Here is a 23966-nt window from a genome sequence, read left to right as displayed (position 1 = left end):
AAAACAAATAAAAACCAAACCATACTCAACGTTAAACCTCCCAACGGTCAGTTGAAAGCATTACATTAAGAAAAACCTATAGCTTGTTCATATACTGTTAATGCAATTTTCTTCGTTTTTTCATTTATTTAAAAAATGTTTGTATGAATTAATTATAAGACAAAATAAAACTATAAGCAAATATATAAATTTTTGGTTAAAATATTCATTTATTTGTAGCTGAAACTTGTTCCAAGATATTTGATGTTCTATAATAATTAATTCTTGTAAAAAAAAAATAAATTTCACTTTGATTTTGTCATAAAGAAAGACTGAAAATTTTAATCCTCGATCGAAATTTTATGTGAAGCGCCACGATGTCTTTGTAAACGCTCTCCTAAACCAATTGAAGAGTGTGAAGAATACGCACACTTATAAGCATTCCTACAAAAAATAAATCGATGTTAATAAGTGTAATTAATATATTCCTCACTCAAACATAAATATTTACTTTAAAAAGTCGGATTGCGTCCCGTTTTCTTGTGATCGCTTTTTATCCTCTGCCAATTTCCTTTCTTCCTCTTCCTCTTCTTTAATGGCTTGTTCTAAACGACTCTTTCGCTCTTCAGTAACTTTTTTTGCATCTTCCATCATTTCAAGAAGTTTTCTTTCAGCTTCTTCTTTTTCCTTAATTTTATCTCTTTCACTTCGTCCATTATGTTCTTTTCGTTCTTTATAGTCTCTGTTATGTGAATAATTATTATATTTACGATTATTTCGATTATACTCTTCTCGTCTACTAGGTGATGATGGTGATCTAGGCCTTCTGGGAGAATAACTACGAGGATTATATCTACTTTCACGATCATTTCTTCCTTCCCGATTTCGATCATATGTGTCACGATCTCTATTTGAATATCGAGACTCATGTCGTCCTTCATGTGAATTTCGATCCCTCATTGTACCATTTGAATATTTGGACTCATATCGATGTCTATCATCATATCTGTCCCTTGAACGAGAACGAGACCGTGATAAACTTCGTAAGCGAGGTCGCTTTTGAGATCGACCATTCCTATCTTGTTCTCTTAACCTCATTATGCTTTCTTCTTCAGAACCTGATAGAGGCCTCTTTTTGTCTTTTTTACTCTTTTCTTTATGATCCGAAGATGAATCTTTATTCCATTTGTTACTTGATTTCTTTTTTTCTTTTTTACTCTTTTTCTTTTCTAATTTCTAATAAAATCATGTATAAAAGGGAGTTAGTTTATATTGTTATAATTCATTATTGTTAAGCAAATTATTAGTTATCTCACTTCTTGAATTTCTTTCATTTTAAGTGGGTTTGAAACGATGGACTTTATGTTGGCTTGCTCAGTTTTCTTAATAAGAAATAATGGATCTTCTCGAATTTTTGATTGAGTATCTCGGTAATTATTAGCATTAGGATTACTGATACTACTAAAGATTTCTTTTGAATCAGCAGACAACTATAAAAAAAAAATTTAATTTATATTAATAAGTTGCATTTAAAATATATAAATTTAAATAAAGTAAATAAAATGAGATATACTTTATCAATAGAAGTGCCTTGTTCTATAAGAGAATCAATACGTTTTTTTCCAAGTAAATAATCTTCCAATTCTTGGGCTTTTGCTGAGCTAGATTGATTAGGTCCAGCAGCGTACATCCAATCTAATCTTTCCTGCCCTTTTCTATAATTAAAAGGTGATTAATATTTATTACAGTCAGCCAGAATTTTTATCAAGAAATAAGCTTACCTTCCCCCAGCAGATTCTTGGATTTGCCTCAATTCTTGTAACTGTCTTTCTTCTTCTTTCTCTTTTTTGAGTTGGTTAAGTTTCTTCTGCTCTTCTGATGCTTTTTGTTCTTCCTTCCATACCCGCTCTTGATTTTTGATCAAGAGGGGATGCCAGGATTTTTTCATATTCTACATTATAGAAGTTAGATAAATAAGTAAGAGATTATCGCACTAATAAACTAGATAAATAGGTAAATATAAAGTTGCTTACCAAGTCGCCTCCTCCCATTTTGACGTTATTTCAGGGTTTGTAATAGCTAGTAATTAAATTGTATACGAAAGATTGACTTTGACTCTGACTTCTGGATATATCATTGATATACATTTATATATATTTTACAAATCACAAAATTCTAACCAATTATGTATCAAATAGTGGAAATTTACGCTACTCAGCCCTGCAAAATCCGAACATATGCGCGAGAAATATGTTTCCTAAAAAAGACATCTATATTATAAATTTGGTGTTAGTATAAACTCTAATTCCTTTTTTGGAATTTAAGTATTTAAATTATGCCATAAAAGGAAAGTCTGAAAGTCAAGTTTTACCAAAGTTTTTAGAGTACACTTACTCATCATTCAATATACCTCGTTTATTACTAATAGTAAAAATAGTGAGACAGATGAGACAAAGATCAGGAGATACTAGACGGTAATAACCAACGTCCCAACGTATTCTATTCTAATACGAGAAAGGTGATTTGCCCAAAACTAGGATAGTGAAATAGTGAAATGATCAATTTAGCAATTAATTTATCTTATTACCATAAAAGGTTTGTTTTCGATATAACAACATCTGTGAAACATTGAACCGAGTAATATAAAACGGGTCAATGATTTGTTGACAATAACAGAATATTGAATTTTACGTATTTTTTTCAGTCTAACGGTTAGATTTGACATTATTTCACTACTGATAATATCTTATAGCTCAATAGCGATCAGATAATACACGATTTTCGTCCACTATTTATAAAGATTTGACAACAATTATTTATTTATTTACATAATAAACTTTACATACGCAAGAAGTAAGCGGGATTTCTGTGAATATGGATGCAAGTAAAGCGACAGGAGCGAGCGTACTCCCGATTGCGCGCGTAAAGCGCATTATAAAATTAGACGAGGAAATAACAACAATTGGTACAGATTCGACATTTTTAATAGCGATTGCAGCGGTAAATGACCTGTACATTATCTATCATATTTATACTTTTTGAAAGAGGAAAAGTTATGCTTAGATAAAAAAAATTCAATGTTTTCTCATTCCTTACTTTTTTATATAATATAATTAGGAACTTTTCGTAGATTATTTTGTAAAAAAAGGATCTGATCAAATCAAATCTGAAAGAAGAAAGACTATCCGGTACGAAGATATGGGTAAGTGTGAATCTCAAGATGCTTGATGCTTTTATATTGTTAATTATATATGCGAATAGTTATTCTAAATAATTTTATTTTTTTAAAATAAAAATAATGAATATTATCAATTGTTGATATAATAAGCCAACATAGTTAAAGAGAATGAAAATCTAGAATTTTTACAAGGTACTGCAATTCAAATGAAATAAACGAAAAAACTATTATTATTTTGAACAAAAAGATAATCAAGAAGGATATTAATGATTTATTTCCGTAGACATTGTGCCACAACCTCAAACATTTGAAGAATATCTCGAAACCCGTAATCGAAGAAAAAAGAAACGAAAAGCCAAAGTGATTGATGAAGACGGTAGCGGAGAAGAGGTTGATGATAACGAAGAAGATAGTGAAGATGAAAACAGCGATGAGATTGGAGAAAATGGGAATAATTCTAGTGATTTAGAAAATAGTCAGTCAAATGAGGAAATTAGTGATACAGACACTATAAATGAAAATAATAGTGATGTTGGAGATAGTAATGAAAATAATAGCGAGGACGAAGTAGAAAATGAATCTGAAGTAGAGAATGGAATAAACTCACAAGAAGAAAATAGCGATGCTGAAACTTCAATGAACGGTGATAACAATCATCGAAAACGTAACAGGAAGAATGTTGCTATGAATAACGGCGTTTCATCAGACAGTGAACTTAGTGATGCTCCTGAAACTTCAAGTGACAATTCAACTGTATTAAACGACGAAAATGAATAAATGTTATTAAATAATTATAAATTTTCTATAATTTCAATTTTATTTTAAGTTTTTATACTGCGGTAAAATGTAGTAATTCCGGCCAAAATTTTAATAACTTTAATGTTGGTAGTTACACTTGATTATGTTGAGGCGTCAAACTAGATTCGATCGCCGCATGAAAAGAATTTATACGTCATTTAATACTATAAGTGGTTTAGTATCACTTCATATTTATACGCCCGTCTCCTTTATCTTTCAAAATTTGTTTGAACTGTATTATCGTTTTGTTAACCTACAACATGGCATCCTCTCCTACGCAAAAAAATTTTGAAGCAACCTCCCGGCTACAAATGAAGGAACAGACAATTGACGAGATGTATGGTGTACCAGAGAACTTTCTGGAGATCGAAGTGAGGAATCCACAAACTCACGGTATGAGTATCAAAGCAACACCAACAAGCTAATGGAAATGTTGCGTGGCTTCACTCGCTAAATTTTTTGTCGATATCAATAGGTTTTGGTCGCAAAATGTTTACTGACTATGAGATTGTTTGTAGAGTGAGTTTTATAGCGCGATTTGACCGTTTTTGTTTATGCTAATGTTTAACTAGGTTTAAATGCTTCACAAACGATTTGCGGAATAACTTGGTACTTAATAATTATAGTTTCCTCTTATCCTTTTTATTTTTTAATTCATTTTCTTTCAAAATATAGACGAATATTCCCGCCTTTAAGTTAAAAACCTCTTCAGTTCGAAGAAGATACAGTGATTTTGAATGGTTCCGTGACGTTCTTGAACGTGAATCTTCAAGAGTAAACATTCCTCCTTTGCCAGGCAAAGTCTTCACTAACCGTTTTTCGGATGAAGTTATTGAAGCTCGCCGGGAAGGACTTGAAAGATTTTTACAAATGTGGGTTTCATTATTCCTGATTCATACGATCTCTAGTTCCTTATCCAAGTTGTTTAGTTCTTAATTTATTTTGATTTGCCTTAGTTTGGATTGGGAAGTTTAAGTCATTTGTATTGGGAACTTGGATCAAAACTTTAATTTATCTTCATCTAACCTCCCTTTTGATATTTTCTCTAGTGTTGCGGGTCATCCTCTTTTGCAAACAGGAAGCAAAGTATTATCCGCTTTCATCCAGGATCCTAATTTCAGCCGTGAGAACTACAATTATTAAGAACTTTTTTCTATCCATGCTAAAAGAAAATTGTGGATTCCTTTTTTTATTTGTGTAAACGGAATGTGTGTATATTATCATATTTATTTCATTATATTTTCTTTTATCCGACTTTGTTTCTCTAAAAAACATTAAAAATAAAAATATGGGTGCTATTTAATCGTATCAATTAGGTCATCTATTACAAGTAAAATTCTTTCTTTAATAGATCAAATTATATTAGTGCAGGATAAATGGAGTTCAGTTTTCAGCCCCATTAATTCTAATGTAAAATTTACACAATACATATTGAGCCCAAATAACAAATTGTAATGATACCAGCAATAATGATTCAGATATTTCCCACTTGAAGCCTATTTTTTGATGGGTTAATTAGTAGATCACTAAAACTTCCGGTAGAAATTTCAATAGATTATATGGAATAATTATATTTATATATAATATATAATATAATAATTATAGTATAAAAATACTTTGATTAATTAGCTTAATCTTTTAATCTGTTAAATAATGTAATAAAATTATATAATTGTAATGTATAAACTAATTTTTAGATGGTTTTATTCATCTATTTTATATAATAAATATAAATTATATAATATAATGTAGGGTTATTTGCCTAAATTTTTTCAAAATCCTACAATTAGTTTCATAAAGATTTTACTATAATTTATTATAGCAAGATTTCAGCAGTTTTGGTATTTATAATAGGTCTTATTAAATTTTACTTTTCTTTATACCAACTTTTTAATAAAACTAAAACTTTAAAATAGTTTAAGTAAAGTTTTGCTATTTTAGCATTTTACCAACTTATTATTAAAATTCTTTAGTTTTTTTAGCAACCTTAGTATATAATAAAGGTAAATTTTACTAAAGTGATTTTAAATAATATAGGATTCAAATTTATATGAATTTGAGCTGGAAGTTAGATTACCCTGTGATCTATAATATACCATATCATGACTCTAACGCAATTGCAAATATATTTATACTTTATTAAAAAATTAAATTTGCACATTAACTGAATTTTTAATAATAGTATGTTTCAAATGATCTTGTGAATTAGCAATATATTTGAATTATATACAAAAATTTTATATTTAAGGATTTCTTAAAATGATTAAAATCCTTATCATCTACTCAAATTTTAATGATATTTAATATTTTTTGCATTATCATGATCATATGTTACTTTGAACATATCCCTCAACTTTTTTTCTTTAATGTAGATTTATTTAAAGAAATAATTACTAGATCCAGTCCATCATCGTCATCTGGTTCATCTACACTTTCAATATATAAAATAATAGCTTTTAGCCTTTTACATTTGAGGAAATAATCTTCTAGATTTGATAAGAATTTCAGTAACATTTTAAATGTAAGAAATATAATTGTTGGATATTCAAATACAAGCTCTTGCTTAAAGTAATATACTCCAGAGAAAAGTACTGACAAGTTGTATATATAAAAAAAATTGTCTACAGACATAACATGTGAGTAATAATAATCATAAATAATTTATCTAATTCAGCTCATGAAACTTACTGTAAACTTGTATTCCATAAACTTTAATTTTTCAGAATCATTAAAAATTGCCAGGATATTTTATTCTGATATAATTCAAAATAATTTTCACTTTTTGCAATTTTATTACAATCACTAATGTAATGGCTGTACTTTGAACTTTTTGGAAAATCAGAAGCTTCTATAACCGAAAACTTAAGATTTACTTTATGTAATTTTATTATAGCATTTATTTTACTTTTGGGATTACACTGATCACTATCTTGTTATGAATTATTGAGTAAAGTTACTAAATATATATAGCAGTGATTTTTCATCCTTATTACAATGCAAAATAATTAATAAACAATAAGTATTAATTTTAATTATGCCTAAACCTACCAGATAAAACCTATATATTGTAAATCTTTAAATAAAGGGTTAAAAGTCTGATAAATGAAAGTTATAATGTAATTATACTCAGCCAGGATCCCGAAAAATACATATAAAGGTCACATGTAAGTTTGCTTAACCATATTAGTAAAATTTCCAAAAGTCATAAAATTTTATTTGCATAGATTTTGAGATTTTTTAAAAGGTTATATATATAGTTTGCGTAATAACAATCATTTTTATATATGTTATATATTTTAATTTGCGTAGTTAACGGTATTTTTTAATAAAAAATATATATATATATAATTCCAGCAGTCTTCTACTAATTAGTAGCATAACGCCTTGGAATTCCAGCAATTTTCTACTAATTAGCAGCATAACGCCTTAGAATTCTGGTGATTTTCTACTAATTAGTAGCATAACGCCTTGGAATTCTAGCGATTTTCTACTAATTAGCAGTATAATGCCTTGAAATTCCCTAATAAGCAGCATTACATATAGTATAATACATAAATTTTTGAAAATACATAATTGATGGCTAATCTGATTGATAATAGATAATTTTTTTTTCAATTTTTTGACTTTTAACAGACCGTTTTATTGAAAGAAAAAAATAAAATAATTTTTTTTGGTCTGTAACAAACCATTTTATTCAATAAAATTTTTTTTTGGCCTTTACTATTATATTTTTTTAATAACAGGCCATTTTATTAAAAAAAAATATTTGGTTTAGAATGTTATTAATATTCCTTTTTATTATTTTTCTTTAAAAGCAACTTCTTAAATCTAAAATTTATTATTTTAGATACCAATATTTTGGAAAAATATGAGTTAAGAGACAAGTATAGTCAATTTTTTTGGGAATATTACCATACTAATATTCCTTTTACTTTTTTCTTAGGAACTTGAAATTCAGACTGAGCTCCGATGCTCACTGTAAGTAAAGAATTTTTTAGCTTTATTTTATTTATTTTAGAAGTATTATTAACATTTCTATTGTTTTTTCTATTAGAAATGGTTTTTAGATTAAAACTAAACTGAAATTTTTAGTAAGTTGAGAATAGGGTGGAATTTTTTTTGTTTTATATGTGAAAGTAGTATTAATATTTTTTTTCTTTAGAAATAGGATCTTCTTTTAGAAATGATTTTATAAATTATATTGACTTTTCTTTAACTTTAAAATGTTATCAATATTCTAAGTTTTTGTTATAATTTATAAAAAAATAATGAACAATCTTTTTGTTTTAGTATTAATACTTGAATTATCAAATAATTAAATATAGTAGTATAAATAAATACATCAGTACAAATTAATTTATGCAATTTGGCATTATGCTAGCAATTGAAAATCAATTATACTGGAAGTATATTCTAAATACAACTAATTAAATTAAAAAAAAAGCCATGATTTCATTTTTTTAATATACAAATGTTATAAAAAAATTTGCTTATTCTAATATAAATTATAAAGTCAGAAGTCAACTTTGCGTATTGATCTTAATAAAAACATTTGCTTATTTTAAGGCAAAATTTTGCCGATCATCTCTGACTTTTATATGTATTTTTCAGGGTCCTACTCAGTCTGACCACTAATAAAACAATTCCTGCCATTTGGAAACTGATAATGACTATAAAAATAAAATCAAATATTAAATCAAATTTGATCATAACACAATAAAGATACATACAAAGCCTTTGAAATTGTTAGAATTCTTTTCTTCTATTGAATATTACTACTAGTTCTTAACTTGGAGTATTCTGACTTTAATACTTTATGTAATTTATCATATGTATTCTAGTAATAAAAGAAATGTTAGTATTCAATAAAACTATGTTCAATATTTTAATAAAATTAATGAAATTTTACTTATCACATTCTTTAATATATTTTTAGCATATATTTTGACCTTTTTATTCTTTACATTTGATGTTTTTATCTCAGCAGTCAGTGCTAATGTAACTTCTGTAAGATTAATCATCTTATTCGAAATATCGTTAAAAAATCTTCATGAATATGTTGATGATGATTTGATAGTATTAATGATATTATAACGAAGCAAACTGTAATATAAAACTATCAATAAGTAAAAAAAAAAGCAATATCATTGAAAAAAAGTACTCTTGCTTATGTATTCTTTGTGGTTGTTCTTCTTCTTCCTATTCTAATAACCGTCTCTATTATAAAACCACGAATTTTGAACTTTAGGCTATTATTGAACGAACCATCTACTCCAAGAACTTGATTGTTCTTCTGATCAAAGTCAAAGTACATTCCAACAATTACTTGAATGATTTTGCTGATTCCTTGGCCAATACTGCTCACACCTTATCGTCTAGTATCCTTTGAATCTTGCCTCTGCTCACAATTTTGTCTTGATTTATGATGATAACATTGTCTGCAAATCTAATCTGAGATACCTCTTCAAACAATATTACCAAATGCAGTTAATGCGTGATTTGTTGCAATTAACGCAATTTCATTTCACTTCATTATTATCATCTAATATAGATTATATTGTTGATTGGGATCTTACTTGGTTCACTTTGAAGTTTGAACCTTTTCATGATGCATCCTTTACCTTTGAGCATGCTTCACAGCACCACACCTTCAAGTTTAAACTCTTTTTGGATGAATTACCCACCTTGGAAAAACTTAAAAGAATATGCCAGACTCATACATAAACGAATTAACTTACCGTTCTTGTATTGACCGCATAGAAGACATGATGCATCTTTTTATGTGCAAAAGACATCGCTTACCTATGCAATAAATCCTTCAATCTTATCAAAATCATTTGATTTCTAAAATTCAAGAAGCCAGAAAATTGGCTGATATTGATCCGACTCCATTTATTACTAAACTTACTTCTTTTCATGTTGATCCTTTTCTTCTACAAATTGGTCCTCTTATACTCTTGTCTGTGGCTGTCTACCCAAGCTTTTTGTTGACTTATTTGTCGATTTATCTATCCCAAGATGTTCTGCAATAAAGGTTGTCGCTGCTATTCATAACAATTTTGTTCAAAAATTCAGAAGACGAATTTGGAATCTGCGTTCTTACGATAAAAATAGATAGAAAAACGTGATAAATATTACTTACAAGTTGAAAACTACTTCTCAGCCGTCTAATTGGCCTAAGTTAATGTACTTACCTTATTCATCTTTACCACCTCTAACTCTATACAATTTACATGACTTCTAAACTGATTGGTTGAAGAACTCGATGAAACATGTTTCATTTCGATTTAATCACTTTTCAGGTTTTATGGATCATCTAATAGTACTACTTAATAACAGCTTTTGCAGGATGGAGTGTCAATTTTTATAGTGAGCACGCTATTTGTTATTTTGTTAGCATAGTTGCTTCTACTTTGGTTGGAATATATCAAGGGGAAAGATCTGGGAAAATTTAATGTAATGCGATTTTTCTTTTTTAGATTAATTTTTTACTTTATTTTTTCTTAGGAGACTATATAGCTTTGTTTTTAGTTAGTTTTATTTTTATATTTTTCTTTTTATTTTTTTGTAAATTGTAAAGTTCAAATAAATTTAATAAAGATAAAGGCTACTATGCCACGTTTGCCTAATTTTTAGGTAGTAGTAGAATCGTAAATCTTTCTCTCATTGAAATTTCTCTGCCCATTTTTTCCCAAGAAGACATGGATGAAAAATATAAGGATTTTTTGCCTTGAGTAATAGTAAAAGGACTTTTTGACATTATATAAAGTTATTTCTGAGGTCTTTAGTTTCACCTGAATTCCTTACAGCTTATATTGAGTTAAGACCGTTATCATGAGTCTTGGAGTTACTAATAATAATGTAAAATGGCAGTTCCATACAAACGTTCTTCTGGACTTTCTGAAAGGTTGAAAAGTAATGCATCTTAGTTCTTACGCCTTTAAAGTCTAACTGGCCAAGTGGTTTGCGGAGGCCAGGCCGTTATTTTTGAAAGGGAGCTTTTGACCAACGTATTTCTTACTAGTTGATATTGTTAACAGGAGTTTTAGTCTTCTAAAATAAGGAGACAGAGTTGAGGTGTATATTTGGTGTTTTTTACTTAGGTTTTTCTCATTACACTTCAAGTTTTCCTAAGGTTTATGTCTTTATTTTTTGCTTTTTGTTTTTCTTGGTCACTTTTACACAGGTTGAAAAGTGAAAAATCAGGCATCAATCAGTCACCAATTGGTCACCAATCAGGCACCAATCAGCTACCTGATTGGTGACCAATAGGTGCCTGATTTTTCACTTTTCGACCTGTGTTTTTCAGTATAACTTTATTTTCTTTGGGGTGAAGGGATACTAGAAAATTTGATCGTCATGGTAGCTTGATATTACTAATTTTTAAAATCGATGATCATTCAGGTGATAAGAGGGGTGACAGGTTGGGTACCGCAGTTTTTGTAGTATGCTGATCATGGTGGTCACATGTTGGGCGGTTATTGGATTAACTTATCTAGGTAAATTTTAGGTCAAAGGATCGTTCGCAATAAGATGGATGTACCTTCAGGAATTGCACGACACTAAAAAGTTTCCCATCAGTTGGACTGTATGACACTAAAAAGTTTCCAGAGGCCTTTGTAAAATAGGTTTGTTATCCATAATATGTAATCAAATAAGGGAAATTGAATGATGATAGGTGGAAATGCAATTTTTACGGAATTGAGAAAGAAACTTATAATTACCTATGGCAATGTTGTAAGATCAAAGATATTGTACAAGATATAATTAAAAAGTTTAAAGAATTTTTGGTGAATATAATAATTGAATTTTCAAAAGATGAGGTAAATAAAAATCAATTTGTAAATAAAGTTGAGAAATTAGAAATATGGAATACTAATTATTATTACAATTTTACATTTATATTGAAAAATCAAATCAGTTATAAAATTATGAATCTATTTAAATTTTATAAAATAGTAGATCCAAAAATGATACAAAAATTGTAAACAAATAATTAGGAAAATTATTTTAGATTTTAAAATATTGATCTGAAAATATAGGAATGAACTACAATTAGAAAAAGAAAAAAGATACAATATTAGCAATAAAGATAAAAAAAGAAGTCAAAGTTGAATAGTAAAAAGTGGGATGGGAAGCACATTATAATGGAACAGAGTGAGACCAATTGGAACAAATAAAATGATTTAGCATTCCATTGGGAAGGTCATTGGGCAAATTTTTAGATAGATCTTGACAGTCACCTAAAATTTTTGGTTATATCATTGTTTATAATAGTGATATAAACATCTAGATGAACAGGTTGACTTTTTCTTCAGAAGAGTAGTCTTTTTTCATAATGCTTAGTGTTTTTCTTATTTTTATAAGTTTAGTATATGTAAGTAAGTGTAGTTATATTAAGACAAGATCACATCTATAGAAATTAATAAAAAAAAAAAATAGTATTGTAATTTAAAGAAGCATTAACAATATATTAGATAATACTTTAAAAGGTAAAAAAAAAGCAAATCTTATATAATATAAAATCAAGTATTAATTATAAATAATAAAAAAATAAAAACAATAAATGTAATAGATGAAAAGATAACTAATGCTATTTGGAATTATTTATTGAAAGTCTAAATATGAGGTATATTATTATAAATAAAAGAATGTAAATAGAAAATGGTTAGTAATGATGTTGCATTGTTATACAGTACCATTATAAAATAAATGAATTAGAATGAAAAATAAAGAATAACATGATTAAATAACAATAATACATTATTATACATAAAATAGAAAAATTAGAATGAAAATAAGAGTTAAGGCAGTAATAATAAAAACAATTTTGAATCACAAATGATAACGGAATAATCCTTTGAAAATTAAATTACATCAATGATATTAGGTTGAAATTGTTAAGATTATAAAATAATCTTTGTATTTGCAAATTAAACAGACTGTTAGGGTCAGATATTAAATGATGAGTTGAAGAAAAATCAATACCCGGTTTTCTTTCTTTTAATAACAGTTCTAGAATTGTTCAAGTACAAATTATTGTTAGTTATTGCTAAATACAATAAATACAAGAATCTTATATCACAATTAAAATATTTGAGTCTTTAATAAAATGTTTGTGAAAAAGCTCTATATACAAATTATTTTAAATTAATTAATTTTAGGATTTAGAATATAGAAAAATTAAAAATTCTTTTTTTTTAAACTCTAGGAAAAATATAATTTCTATTACTAGATTTTTTTCTTGATTTAAAATTTCCCGAAATAGGAAAAACCATTCCATCACCAACTTGATTGCCAATATTAAAATTTGTTTGAGCTGCTACTTGACAAGCTTTTTCCTCATTCTCGTAAATGCCAATTAATTGTCCATCTGATATTACGACATAATAGTTTAAATCTACATTACGAAATTGTCCTCCATGTAACGCTCTAAAAAATGCTATAAGATTTTTAGCTCGATAAATTGCGATAAGATTGTCTTGATTGTTTTTGTCAAATGGTTCATTTGATCTGTCAATATTTTTACTATACTGCAATTGATCTGAGGTTGTAGTTAAGGAAGGTGGTTTGTGAGAGGAAAATGATGTAGATGGTTGAACATGTGAAAGAATCAATTTCGTTTTCGATGATTCATTTTCTTCGTCTGCACATAAAATAAAAAAAAGAAATGAATTTTCGCGATAAACTTATTTTCATTTCACGGTTAAAATGGCTAAAGAAGATTAAATTACCTTTAAAATCGATAATATCTTGTTTGGTATCACTCATTTCGTCCGTGTCTGTGTCTGTAAAATAATGCAAAACTAGTAAATACCTAGTCGTTTTGTTCATTTAGTTGTTTGTTTGTTTATCTCATCGAAATACATATATATTTATCATACCAAATTCCGAATTTTCTTCTAATAATAAATATTCGAGTTTCTCTCTAACACAATTTGAATATTCTCTTTTTTTCCCTTGTAAACTCATTTATTTTCTGATACATACATATATGTGTATTTATACAAAAAAGTTTGTTAAGAAATCATATCGAATTTATATAGTTTAATATAACAAATCCAATCGCCGATCCGATCGCGAACACCGATCGCGCCTCAATGATTCTCAATGATTTCATACTGTAATTAATTTTGAAATCATGTGTACAGATGTTGAAAGAAAGACTGATTAATTTAAAATGTGATAAAAATACAATCAAATAATTATCTACTATTATTATTTTCTCGCATCATAACTTGATTTGTTAACTAAAAGTGTTCCAATAACGATCAAACTCGCCCCAAACCACCATTGTAAAGAGAGAGTTTCTCCAAAAATAATATTTCCCAAAATTGCCTATCAAATATATAATCGGGTTCAAAATTGTAAATAAAATCTTGTATGAAATTACACATTAAATAGTACTTACGGTCATGCAAAAGTTTGTCGCACTGTTTAATACAGTAACCTGAAGAGATGATGATGACTTATTCAATGCTTTAGTAAAAAATGTCCACATCAAAGCGTTACATATAAATATTGATCCAAAACAAAAAATACGTATGAGATACATAATCTTATAGTAAATCGGTAATTGCCGTATAAAGGAAGTATGAAAAAAAGAATTATATGAGATACTCGATTTACATAAACTTTACTCTTTTATTAATGTATATTACCCAATTTGTATCTTCCTTGATTTCGTTTAAAATTTCTTCACACTTAAAAAATGTATCATTTCCGATTACATCACAGAGATATTGTAAAATTAAAAATGTTCGAACATCGGTAAAAAGTTTTGCAAATACTGAGGCTAATGCAGCAAATGTACCTGATAATATCGAAAAGGAAACAAATGAATGTGAATTTTCATTTTCATTCATGGTTTCTATGTGTAAATAAGTTAAATAAGTTTGGATAATTTATAAAAAGAACTCGATTCTTACAATGACTGATTATCCTCTATACTTTAAAATCACCGATAAGTCCATGTTTGTCGATTTTGTGACTTTAATCACGTGAAATACGTTATACATGGGGTAATCAGAGAACGGCGAATTGGTGTAATGTGCCATAAATTCACCCCTAGATAAGCGGTTTGCTAGTAATACTTAAACTATGTTTTGGATTTGATATATTGATAGTATGCATGTAAAGCCATTGTGTCAATGGCAAAAAAAAAGATACCATCAAATTAAGGCAGGTCAATTTATATGATTTAAAATTTTAAACTTGTTCAACGTGCTTTATTTAATTGTGATGGTGCCCATAATTATCCGGCCAGTTTGTTTAGCTAAAATTATGTAGATCATCACATGTTAATGTAATATAAATAGCATATGATTTTGTTATTTAAACAATTTCTGTACTTTATATTTTTCTGATTTTTTTTAAAATATTAAATAATATACAACACAAAATTTTCATTAAAATAATGGATTTTCAAAAAGGCCTTAAATGGATTGAAAATATCAATATTGGCCCTATTATTATGAGTTTACCACCATTTGAATCATCTCATTGAGACGAATCTAATAAGCCATAAATTGATTTCATTTAATCACTGAATCAAAAGTTATTATAGAAAATAACATTTAAGTATTTTGTAATTGCACATCAAATATTAATCCCAGAAATATATAATTACTACCATTCAATTTCTCTCAATGAGATGATCCAATGATATAAATTTCATTAAACTTTAATAACTGGATATCAAGTTATCCTTGATATATGATTTTAAAATTTAAATATATGAAATTTACAAACTTATACTAAATATTATATTTGCAGAACCTAAATTATTGTACAAAATTATGCTATAAAATTATGAAATTTTACATTACATTTCTTACTATATTATTTGAATAATGTACTTGAAAAATACATTAAGAATGCATTAAAAGATATCCTTCTAGATAAGATATTATAAAAAATAATTAATAGTATATTTTATAAAATTAAAACAGCTGTTGCTGCAAATAGTAATAGAATTTATTATTAAATTTTTATTTAAATTAATGAATTAAGACATAATATAAATATTAAAGTTTTATTTTATGATATTATATATATGTTGTTTCACTTTAAGAAATGGTCAGATAGTTTTAAGCATCATCTGTAATTATGATAAGAGTACAAAAACCTTCTACTATAATATACGCAGAATGAAAAATAAAGGTTTTATATAAGATTTATAACAGATAAGGTTATTATAGTCTAGTTAAATTTACTGTAAAAATTACTAATTACTAGTGATGCTAACTTAACTGAATTACTGAAGCTAAATGATGGATTAGTTTAAACATTTTGTATTTTAGTTTTCAGCTTTTTATTATAATTGTTAAATGTCATAATAAAGTTTAAATAATAGCTTGTTAAAACCTATTTTAAAAGTTAAAATAAGCTTTTATATATAAAATACATTTAAATAAATTAATATTTCTATATGAAACATATTTAAATAAACTAAATTTATATGTAAATATATCTTATAATAATTTTTTTTTATAAATTTTCATTATATTTTTATTTTATAATTTATTAAATAACTAAAGATTCAAATATATTTTTAATCACATTATCTCAAGTTGATACACATTCTGAAAAATACCAGACATTAGTGTCACAATGAAAAATATAAATGACAAGCTAGAAGTCAACCTAGAGAATAGATTTAAAATTATTGTAAAATTAGTGATCCTGATACGCATAAATATCAGAATGTAACTTGTAATTACTGTCTAAAGCATTAGAAGCATAGACATTCAGATAAAATGAAGACACATTTTATTAGTTATTATTCAGTGGTAAAATTCACTTGCAAATAAAATTAGAAATTATAAAAGAACTGATAATACAAAAGGTTCTAATTTAAAGCAATCTGATTATAATGAATTAATTAAACCTTTCATATCTGCCGATCTGTGGAATTAGTTAAAATTAAGATTTTTGTAAAAATTTATTCGTTTAATAAGAATTGTGTTTTACAAATTTAAATTAAATATGTGTTACATGTTCAGATGATCTGAATTTATCAGAAAATAAAAATTTTTTTTTAAATTATATTCAAAAACAATGATAATGACTGCTTCTTTCTTCAATCACTTTTTCATTAAATGAGTTAAAAAAGTTTGTAAATATATAAAGTGGTTATTTTTAAATAGTAAGTAAAAGAAAAAATAAATAAATATTTTTTATTTATAAGAAAAATGATTTTTTATTTGTTTTTAACTTTAGTTCCTCTCTTTTTTTCTGTAAAATATATATTAAATTAAAATATAATCTATGATATAGGATTTTTAAAAGTTTTTTTTTTATTTTTTATTAAACTAATTTTATACTAATTGTCTTCTATTTTTTGATATTTATTTTAATAGTTTTATTCAATTAAAACTTTAAATAATGAATAATTATCGTTAAATAGACAACAATTATTCAAGATCTCTTGTGAAAATAATTTTTTGGTAAGAAAATGTAACTTTAAAAATTTATTTATATCAGGTTTTATGCAATTTACATGTTCGTTAATATCTCAGCATCCATATATGTTAATCAAATAATTTTATATTCATTCGAAAGATGGGAACGTACTCTATCTTAGTAATTAAAGATCATTCAAATTGAATTACTAGATGTGGAGATATTAACGATTAAAGTTAAAAATTAAAAATAATTATACTAAACGCATTTACTCAACAATCAGTGATTTGATGTAATTTTAGATTCATTAGATAGGCTTTTGTTTTCTCTTTCAAATGAATATAAATTTATCTGTTTAGCATACATATACGTCAAGTTATTTAAAATTTTATCACAATAATTTTATTTTGATTTTTTAAATTTTATTGATGTTATATTAAAAAAAATAAAAAATCATATGACGATCAATTTTATTTACATCAGCTGATATTGATCTATTATTTTTGTGCACCTGGTGATTGGTACTTATGCATTAATATATGAATAAAATAAAATTGATAAGACTGTTTTAAAAGTATGAATAGTAATAAAAATTTCATTTAAAATAATTAAAAATCTCTTTATAATTAATTTGTTTAAATAACTTAATGCATCATATAATCTACTTAATCATATAATACTTTCTAACCAATTGTTGGAGCAAAAAGTTATAAGAGTCAGGTTAAAAATTAATACTAAATTAGAAAAGTATAAATTTTAATATTTGGTAAAATATATTATTTTTACACCTATTTTTAAGTTAAAATTTAACCAATTACATATGAATGTATAATTTTTTTTTGCAAATTCTTTTTTTTCAAGTATTTTTTCAGTATATCAAATGACTTTATTTATAGTTAATATGTCATCTATGAAAATATCCTTTTCCGAAGATTGTGTTCTAGCACAAAATCAGCAAATTTAACCCCAAATTTTATTAGTAACGCAGTGCTGTTCTTAGACGAATCGGCAATTAAATTATTTTTATATAATTATTATAATGCAATTATCTTGACTTCTAGTGATCCAATTTTAATAAACTTTTTTTTAATTTATAGCTCTCATTTAGCTCTACAAATCTAGCTTTATAAAACAAAAAAAGTTTGTTCAATTGAATCACTAGAAGCCAAGATATTTGTATTTACATTATAATAATTATTATAATACAATTATCTTGACCTCTAGTGATCCAATTTTAATAAACTTTTTTTTTAATTTATAGCTCTCATTTAGTTCTATAAATCTAGCTTCACAAAACAAAAAAAAGTTTGTTCAAATTGAATCACTAGAAGCCAAGATAATTATATAATATTATATTATGTATAATATTTAATATTTAATAGTAATAATTTTTTTAGCCAATCAGATTTCAATCAGATAGGGGTGGGGATTAAGGCTACTAATTGAGAAAAATCAGCTGATTTCTGGCACGCCTGTTAAAACAATTATTTGATTAAATAATAAGTTAAATAAAAATTTACATTTGTAAAACTTAAATTATTAAATATAAAAGAAATGCAAAAAAACCTATTTTGCTAACAAAAACTCTATTTTTTACCTATATAATATTTTAATGTATATTATTAGCAAGTAAGTATATTTTAAAATGAAAATAAAAATTTAATAGTCATGAATATTTATAAAAGTATTTTAAGGTTCAATAAATATTATTTGAAATTTTTTCTTCTAATAAGTTTAATAAATTTTTTGAATTTTTATATTTTTGAAATATATGGTTAATTTTCATTTATATAATTGTACAATATAGGAACTTTTTATATTCAAACTAACTGTAAATATATATAATTTCAATTTTTACACAAAAAAATCTAAAAGTTATTGTATAAAAAGTGGTATTATAATGGATATTTTTCAATATTTCTAAGAATTATTCTCATTATATTTTGGCTTAAAGAAAGATATTAATCTTGATTTTATTTGACTAAAGTGGTGAAATTATGCGCTGAAGTTAGTAAACAGAAAAAAAATTCAAAAGTTAGTACCATTATGAAAAATGTAGGTTTCTCCATATATATTGTACCTACACCTATGAAAATTAATATACAAGTAGTTTTGACCTTGCTAAACAATGTTCAATTAATTTAGAAAGTCAATTTCATTTGACTAAAGTGGTAAAATTATGTGCTGAAGTTAGTAAACAGAAAAAAAATTTTAAATTGTTCAGCAAAGTCAAAATTACTTGTATATTAATTTTCATGGGTATAGGTATAATACATATAGAGAAACTTACATTTTTCATAATAATAACTTTCAAAAATTCATATTTGACTCTTCCATGTATCTACGAATTTTTTAACATTTGCAAAAAGAAACTGTATCTATAAGAAATAAAAAAATAAGAAAAAATAAGAAAAAATCATTAAAAAAAAAAATAAATTAGAGTTTTGAAAAATCATATATATTGCCTAATAGTTATAATTTGCCAATCTGTGAAAAATTTTAATAAAAAAAACTGATAATATCTTAAAATTACCTTATATAATTAAAATTCTTATTTATAGTGGGTATCAAAAAGTCACTGAGCAGTTTATTCTTTTAAACGTTTAACTTCAGTTCTCATTTAGTTATGAGCCATAACTTGTTAGAATGAGTATTTGTTGGTAGCATTTTTATGTCTAGCATTGATATATGAAAAATTATTAGTATTTAATTGTTTAAAGAATAACTCCTTAACTCCTTATATATATTGATATGAAAATACTATACCATTCGATGCCGAATTGCTCTTCATTGTTGCAGATCTAATGAGTTTTGGTTCATGGTTACTGGATGAGAAGACAATGTGGTTAAACGTTCAAAAAAAAATAAAAAAATTGCCCAGCACTCTACTGCATGTTACAAATACTTAATAAAATTGCTATATTAAACCTCATTATATCCGTAAATAGTTTACAGTATACCGTATCTAGGAGATTTACGGATTCGAGCTGGATTTTCAAAAATCAAGTGACCAAATTATACGATTAGGCCATAGACCGATCGAATTTAAATCTGGTTAATTTTAAATATCCGGATAGATCAAATCAAATTTCAGATTTATTATCCATGTAATAATCGTACCTGTTGTCATTTAGGTAATTACTTAAAAAATTTAATTATGATATTATGTGATGACGGGAAATAATGATAATTTTTAGTGGTACTGAACTGGTACTGAACTACTGAACTGACCGATGAAAGAAGTCTGCCCAAATTCTTAGTTTAAAATATTATTTAATATCTAACATGTCATTATTTGGACCTATTATAAAAGAGATAGAGACTTAGAATTTAAATTTGTAATAAATTTTTTATGATACTTAACATATTTCGAATTTCGATCAACGACGCGTACAATGTCACAATTGTCTCACGATTTCTAATTGGTCGATCACCTCAACATTCGACTTTGTTCGTAATTTAGAATTGAGAAAAAATTCTTTAGTCTTCTAAGTATTGTCATAACGTTTTTCATATTGTCTAATAACAATAATGGACCATGAAAATCATAATGTTACATGTACGATAAACTTTCTCTGGATCCAGTTTGTGTTACAAGAGTGGATCAAGATCTCTGTCAATTGTTGATAAACAAGGAATAACAAATACACGTCTAGAAGAAAGTATATATTTACTACAAATTTTTTTACCTTTTTTACCTTGATGAAAGGAGACATTAAGCAATGAATTATCTTGAAATCGCGCGTATATAAAGATATAAAAGAAATAAAAATCGATTAATTAATTTTCATTTTAAACGTTAATTATAACAAAATTTAAATAAAAATTATATATTACCAAAACAAATAAATTTCTAGGTAATCTAAAAATGGTTAGAATGTTATGAATATATATTTAAACCATTTTGAATGTTATCAAAAAAAAGAAAAGATCAAATTTACGCGTTTGTTTTTTTACCTGTAAGGTATGTAACAGTCATTAGACACAGTTACGCATGATCCTTCCATAAACTTTTTTCTAAAATCAAAGTTAAGGTCTTCGAAGATTCCGAACTATAAAAAGTAAAGGAGTCCAAATTATGTAAAAATATAAAAATAAAAAAAGATGAATACGGTGTTATGTTTATCAAATATCAATACCTAAATTATTTATATAAATGGCCTCTCGAATTAATTCTTTTTCATAAAAAAATAAAAAATAAAAAAAAATATAAAAAAAAAAATAAAAAAAAAATCATATGTTAATAATTTCAGTCTTAAGCTACCCCGAATAAATAAATGAACATATGTAAGATATCCTCCATTCCTTAATTACCTTATAACGTTCCTTTCTTCCTTTCTTTTCTGAAATTAAAAAAAAACAAATTATAAGTTCGGTTAAGTATTCACACCACTCATACCATTATCATATATTTACCAGTTGAACCAGATAAGCAGATTGCATATAATCTAAAAAGCGAGCACCCAAATACACAGAACTACCTCAACCTCATTATGGTCTCATTATTATGAAAATATGAAAATCGTCACAGTACTCGTCCACGTCCAATAACACTTCACATTTGCCTCTATCCAATGTCTTTCCTTGCCTTAATTATGGCATTAATAATTGTCAAAACCAAACTCTTATGAATTAAATATTTTAAGCGAAGCTAAACCGCACTTTCTTTTTTTGTAGTACATACAGTATGGCGCAGCTTCTTACAATTTTGCAATTAAATAAATTATATAACAAAAATCATGAAAATAAATTAGATAAATTTTATAAATTTTAGATAGAAAAATATTTCTCTTTCTTTATTGTAATTTTTATAACGATATGAATAAAGCGATTATACGATAAGATATTAACTTTAAAACGAAAACGTACAAGAGTTTTTTTTTTTAACAAAAAAAAAATGAAAAAATATTTTTTTTTAATTTTAAGTTTACTATAAAATAATTGACATGCTTTTAATCATTTTTTAATGTACCCAAAAGATTGTAATAAAATAAATAAAGTCTGCATAAAAAAAAAATTTGATCATAAAAAAAAAGTAAATCTTAATAAAAAAATTCTTATGGAATTGTGTATAAAAGTTTGATCGGATAGGAAATGTAATTTAATACTTTAGCAGACTTAAGTTATGTCATATATAATAAGAAGAAGAAGAAAAACCCAAAAAAAACCCCAGATGATATCCATAATTTTTACGCAAAGTTTTATAAGGACCAGCCTTAATAATTTAAATATCGAAAATGGGTTGGTTATCGAATAAAGTACCGAAAGGTGATGTTGGAATCTCCCTTTCATTATTATTAGGATGTTCCGTCCAGAACAAGCATTCATCGGAGGGAGGAGAAGAACGTGGAGACAAGGTTTCCATTGGTTCTATTGGAATGAAACTCATTGGAGATAACGCATTGTCATCATAATATGATGAAGCGCTATCGCTACCATTATCGTTATTGTCATTACTGATATTATTATTAATAATATCGTAGAATGGTAAGGAATTCCCATTATTGATACCGTAAGGATGGAAATTGATTGGAGGCAATATTGGTTGTGAACAGGTTGTGGTGGTCGAATGAAGGACTAACGGGGTGGTTGGTGTCGCGGTATAATTAATGAAAGTAGCCGGAGGATAATTCCTTTGTTTAAAGGGGGATTCACCCAAAGTTTCAATCTTTGTATCTCGGGGATTACTGATGTTTAAGTCCGTATATCGAAAATTATCATTCTTCTTATCAGTTTGGAGATCTTTATCAGTATTATCGTGGATATACCACGTAATTATTCTACCCTTCTTTTTGTTTTTCAAGTCATCTTTTTTTGCTTTTGCAATTTTCCTCCTCCTGGATTTTCTAGCCGAATTAAATCTCGGCGAATATTTGTAATCAGGATAAAGGATTCTATGCTTGTGCTGATACATGTCAGCCAATATCTTAAAAAACAATTTGACAGCGTCGGTTTGTTGCTTCCATTGGTTGGAAGCCATTTGAGAAATTAAACGTATAGAAACTTTTTTTTCGGGAGAGGTTTTCATTCTTGCGGCATAATCATTACGAAAGATTATGAAAGCATTATGTGGTCTAGGAATAATCACATCCTCTTCAGGATCCGTAACACGGGTTGAATTATCGTTTATTTGCCTCTCTTTTGGAGTTTTCGGGGTGGTTAATTCCGCAACGGACAACGTAAGGTCGTATGGAGGGCATCGCAATAAAGGATGCAACTCTTGAGATGAAATCAATTCATCGTGAAATATCAAATTCATCTTGTTTTTTTTTAGTAGTATAAAAATAAATAAATAAAAAAAAATGCAATTTTTTTTTAAAAAAAAGAAAATAATTTTTTTTTTAAAAAAGAAAACGAAAAAAAAAATGAAAGAAAAAAGGTATAGATATTTTTATATTTATTTATTTATTTATTTTTTTTTAAAAAAAAAGAAAAAAAAAACAGGATGGGTTTATATATAAAAAAATGGGAAAAATTTCAAAAAAAAAAATGTGGATTTTTGTTTTTAATTTTTTTTTAATAATTTTCTGGGGGGTTTTTTTTGGGTTTAAAGAAGCTGTAATGATAATAATTTTTAAAATTTTTATTATTTTTTTTGAACTTTTCC

The 23966-nt window shown here is 26.2% G+C and overlaps 6 protein-coding genes across 6 annotated transcripts; 2 read left to right on the top strand and 4 right to left on the bottom strand.

The window, feature by feature from the left end:
• Positions 1 to 93: 93 nt before the first annotated feature.
• OCT59_003978 (uncharacterized protein) lies at positions 94 to 2145 on the bottom strand. The gene is made up of 6 exons (XM_025314785.2): positions 2013 to 2145; positions 1761 to 1930; positions 1553 to 1694; positions 1296 to 1469; positions 491 to 1215; positions 94 to 423 (listed from the first exon to the last, which is right to left on the bottom strand). The coding sequence occupies exons 1-6, from the start codon at positions 2028 to 2030 to the stop codon at positions 321 to 323; spliced, it is 1332 nt and encodes a 443-aa protein (XP_025184289.1). The 5' UTR covers positions 2031 to 2145; the 3' UTR covers positions 94 to 320.
• A 506-nt stretch (positions 2146 to 2651) lies between these two features.
• OCT59_003977 (uncharacterized protein) lies at positions 2652 to 3980 on the top strand. The gene is made up of 4 exons (XM_025314786.2): positions 2652 to 2979; positions 3097 to 3181; positions 3308 to 3349; positions 3441 to 3980. Exons 1-4 carry the CDS (start codon positions 2854 to 2856, stop codon positions 3932 to 3934), a joined length of 747 nt encoding a protein of 248 aa, XP_025184290.1. The 5' UTR covers positions 2652 to 2853; the 3' UTR covers positions 3935 to 3980.
• Positions 3981 to 4215: 235 nt separating this feature from the next.
• On the top strand, positions 4216 to 5098 carry OCT59_003976 (Sorting nexin-3; the record flags this gene model as incomplete). Its single annotated transcript, XM_066147982.1, has 5 exons — positions 4216 to 4348; positions 4431 to 4446; positions 4528 to 4564; positions 4631 to 4827; positions 5005 to 5098. The coding sequence occupies 5 exons, from the start codon at positions 4216 to 4218 to the stop codon at positions 5096 to 5098; spliced, it is 477 nt and encodes a 158-aa protein (XP_065996626.1).
• An 8057-nt stretch (positions 5099 to 13155) lies between these two features.
• Positions 13156 to 13927, bottom strand: OCT59_003975 (uncharacterized protein; the record flags this gene model as incomplete). The annotated part of the gene is made up of 3 exons (XM_025310244.2): positions 13156 to 13601; positions 13690 to 13743; positions 13840 to 13927. The coding sequence occupies 3 exons, from the start codon at positions 13925 to 13927 to the stop codon at positions 13156 to 13158; spliced, it is 588 nt and encodes a 195-aa protein (XP_025184292.2).
• A 246-nt stretch (positions 13928 to 14173) lies between these two features.
• Positions 14174 to 14820, bottom strand: OCT59_003974 (uncharacterized protein; the record flags this gene model as incomplete). The annotated part of the gene is made up of 3 exons (XM_025314788.2): positions 14174 to 14293; positions 14367 to 14513; positions 14617 to 14820. The coding sequence occupies 3 exons, from the start codon at positions 14818 to 14820 to the stop codon at positions 14174 to 14176; spliced, it is 471 nt and encodes a 156-aa protein (XP_025184293.1).
• A 7763-nt stretch (positions 14821 to 22583) lies between these two features.
• On the bottom strand, positions 22584 to 23966 carry OCT59_003973 (uncharacterized protein; the record flags this gene model as incomplete). The annotated part of the gene is made up of 1 exon (XM_025324796.2): positions 22584 to 23966. The coding sequence occupies exon 1, from the start codon at positions 23616 to 23618 to the stop codon at positions 22584 to 22586; it is 1035 nt and encodes a 344-aa protein (XP_025184294.1). The 5' UTR covers positions 23619 to 23966.

Source organism: Rhizophagus irregularis, chromosome 12 (assembly GCF_026210795.1).
Source record: "Rhizophagus irregularis chromosome 12, complete sequence".
In the NCBI taxonomy this organism is placed as follows: domain Eukaryota; kingdom Fungi; phylum Glomeromycota; class Glomeromycetes; order Glomerales; family Glomeraceae; genus Rhizophagus; species Rhizophagus irregularis.
This window is presented reverse-complemented; position numbering and strand designations above follow the sequence as displayed.

Bases quoted from the DNA above. Each gene is read 5' to 3' on its own strand.
- OCT59_003977 (XM_025314786.2), top strand. From the start codon at position 2,854: ATGGATGCAAGTAAAGCGACAGGAGCGAGCGTACTCCCGATTGCGCGC. The intron at 2,980-3,096 runs GTAAATGACCTG...TAATATAATTAG, and splicing joins TTTTAATAGCGATTGCAGCG to GAACTTTTCGTAGATTATTT. The intron at 3,350-3,440 runs GTACTGCAATTC...TTATTTCCGTAG, and splicing joins AAATCTAGAATTTTTACAAG to ACATTGTGCCACAACCTCAA.
- OCT59_003978 (XM_025314785.2), bottom strand. The intron at 1,695-1,760 runs GTAAGCTTATTT...TTTTAATTATAG, and splicing joins CAAGAATCTGCTGGGGGAAG to AAAAGGGCAGGAAAGATTAG. The intron at 1,470-1,552 runs GTATATCTCATT...TTTTTTTTATAG, and splicing joins AAGGCACTTCTATTGATAAA to TTGTCTGCTGATTCAAAAGA.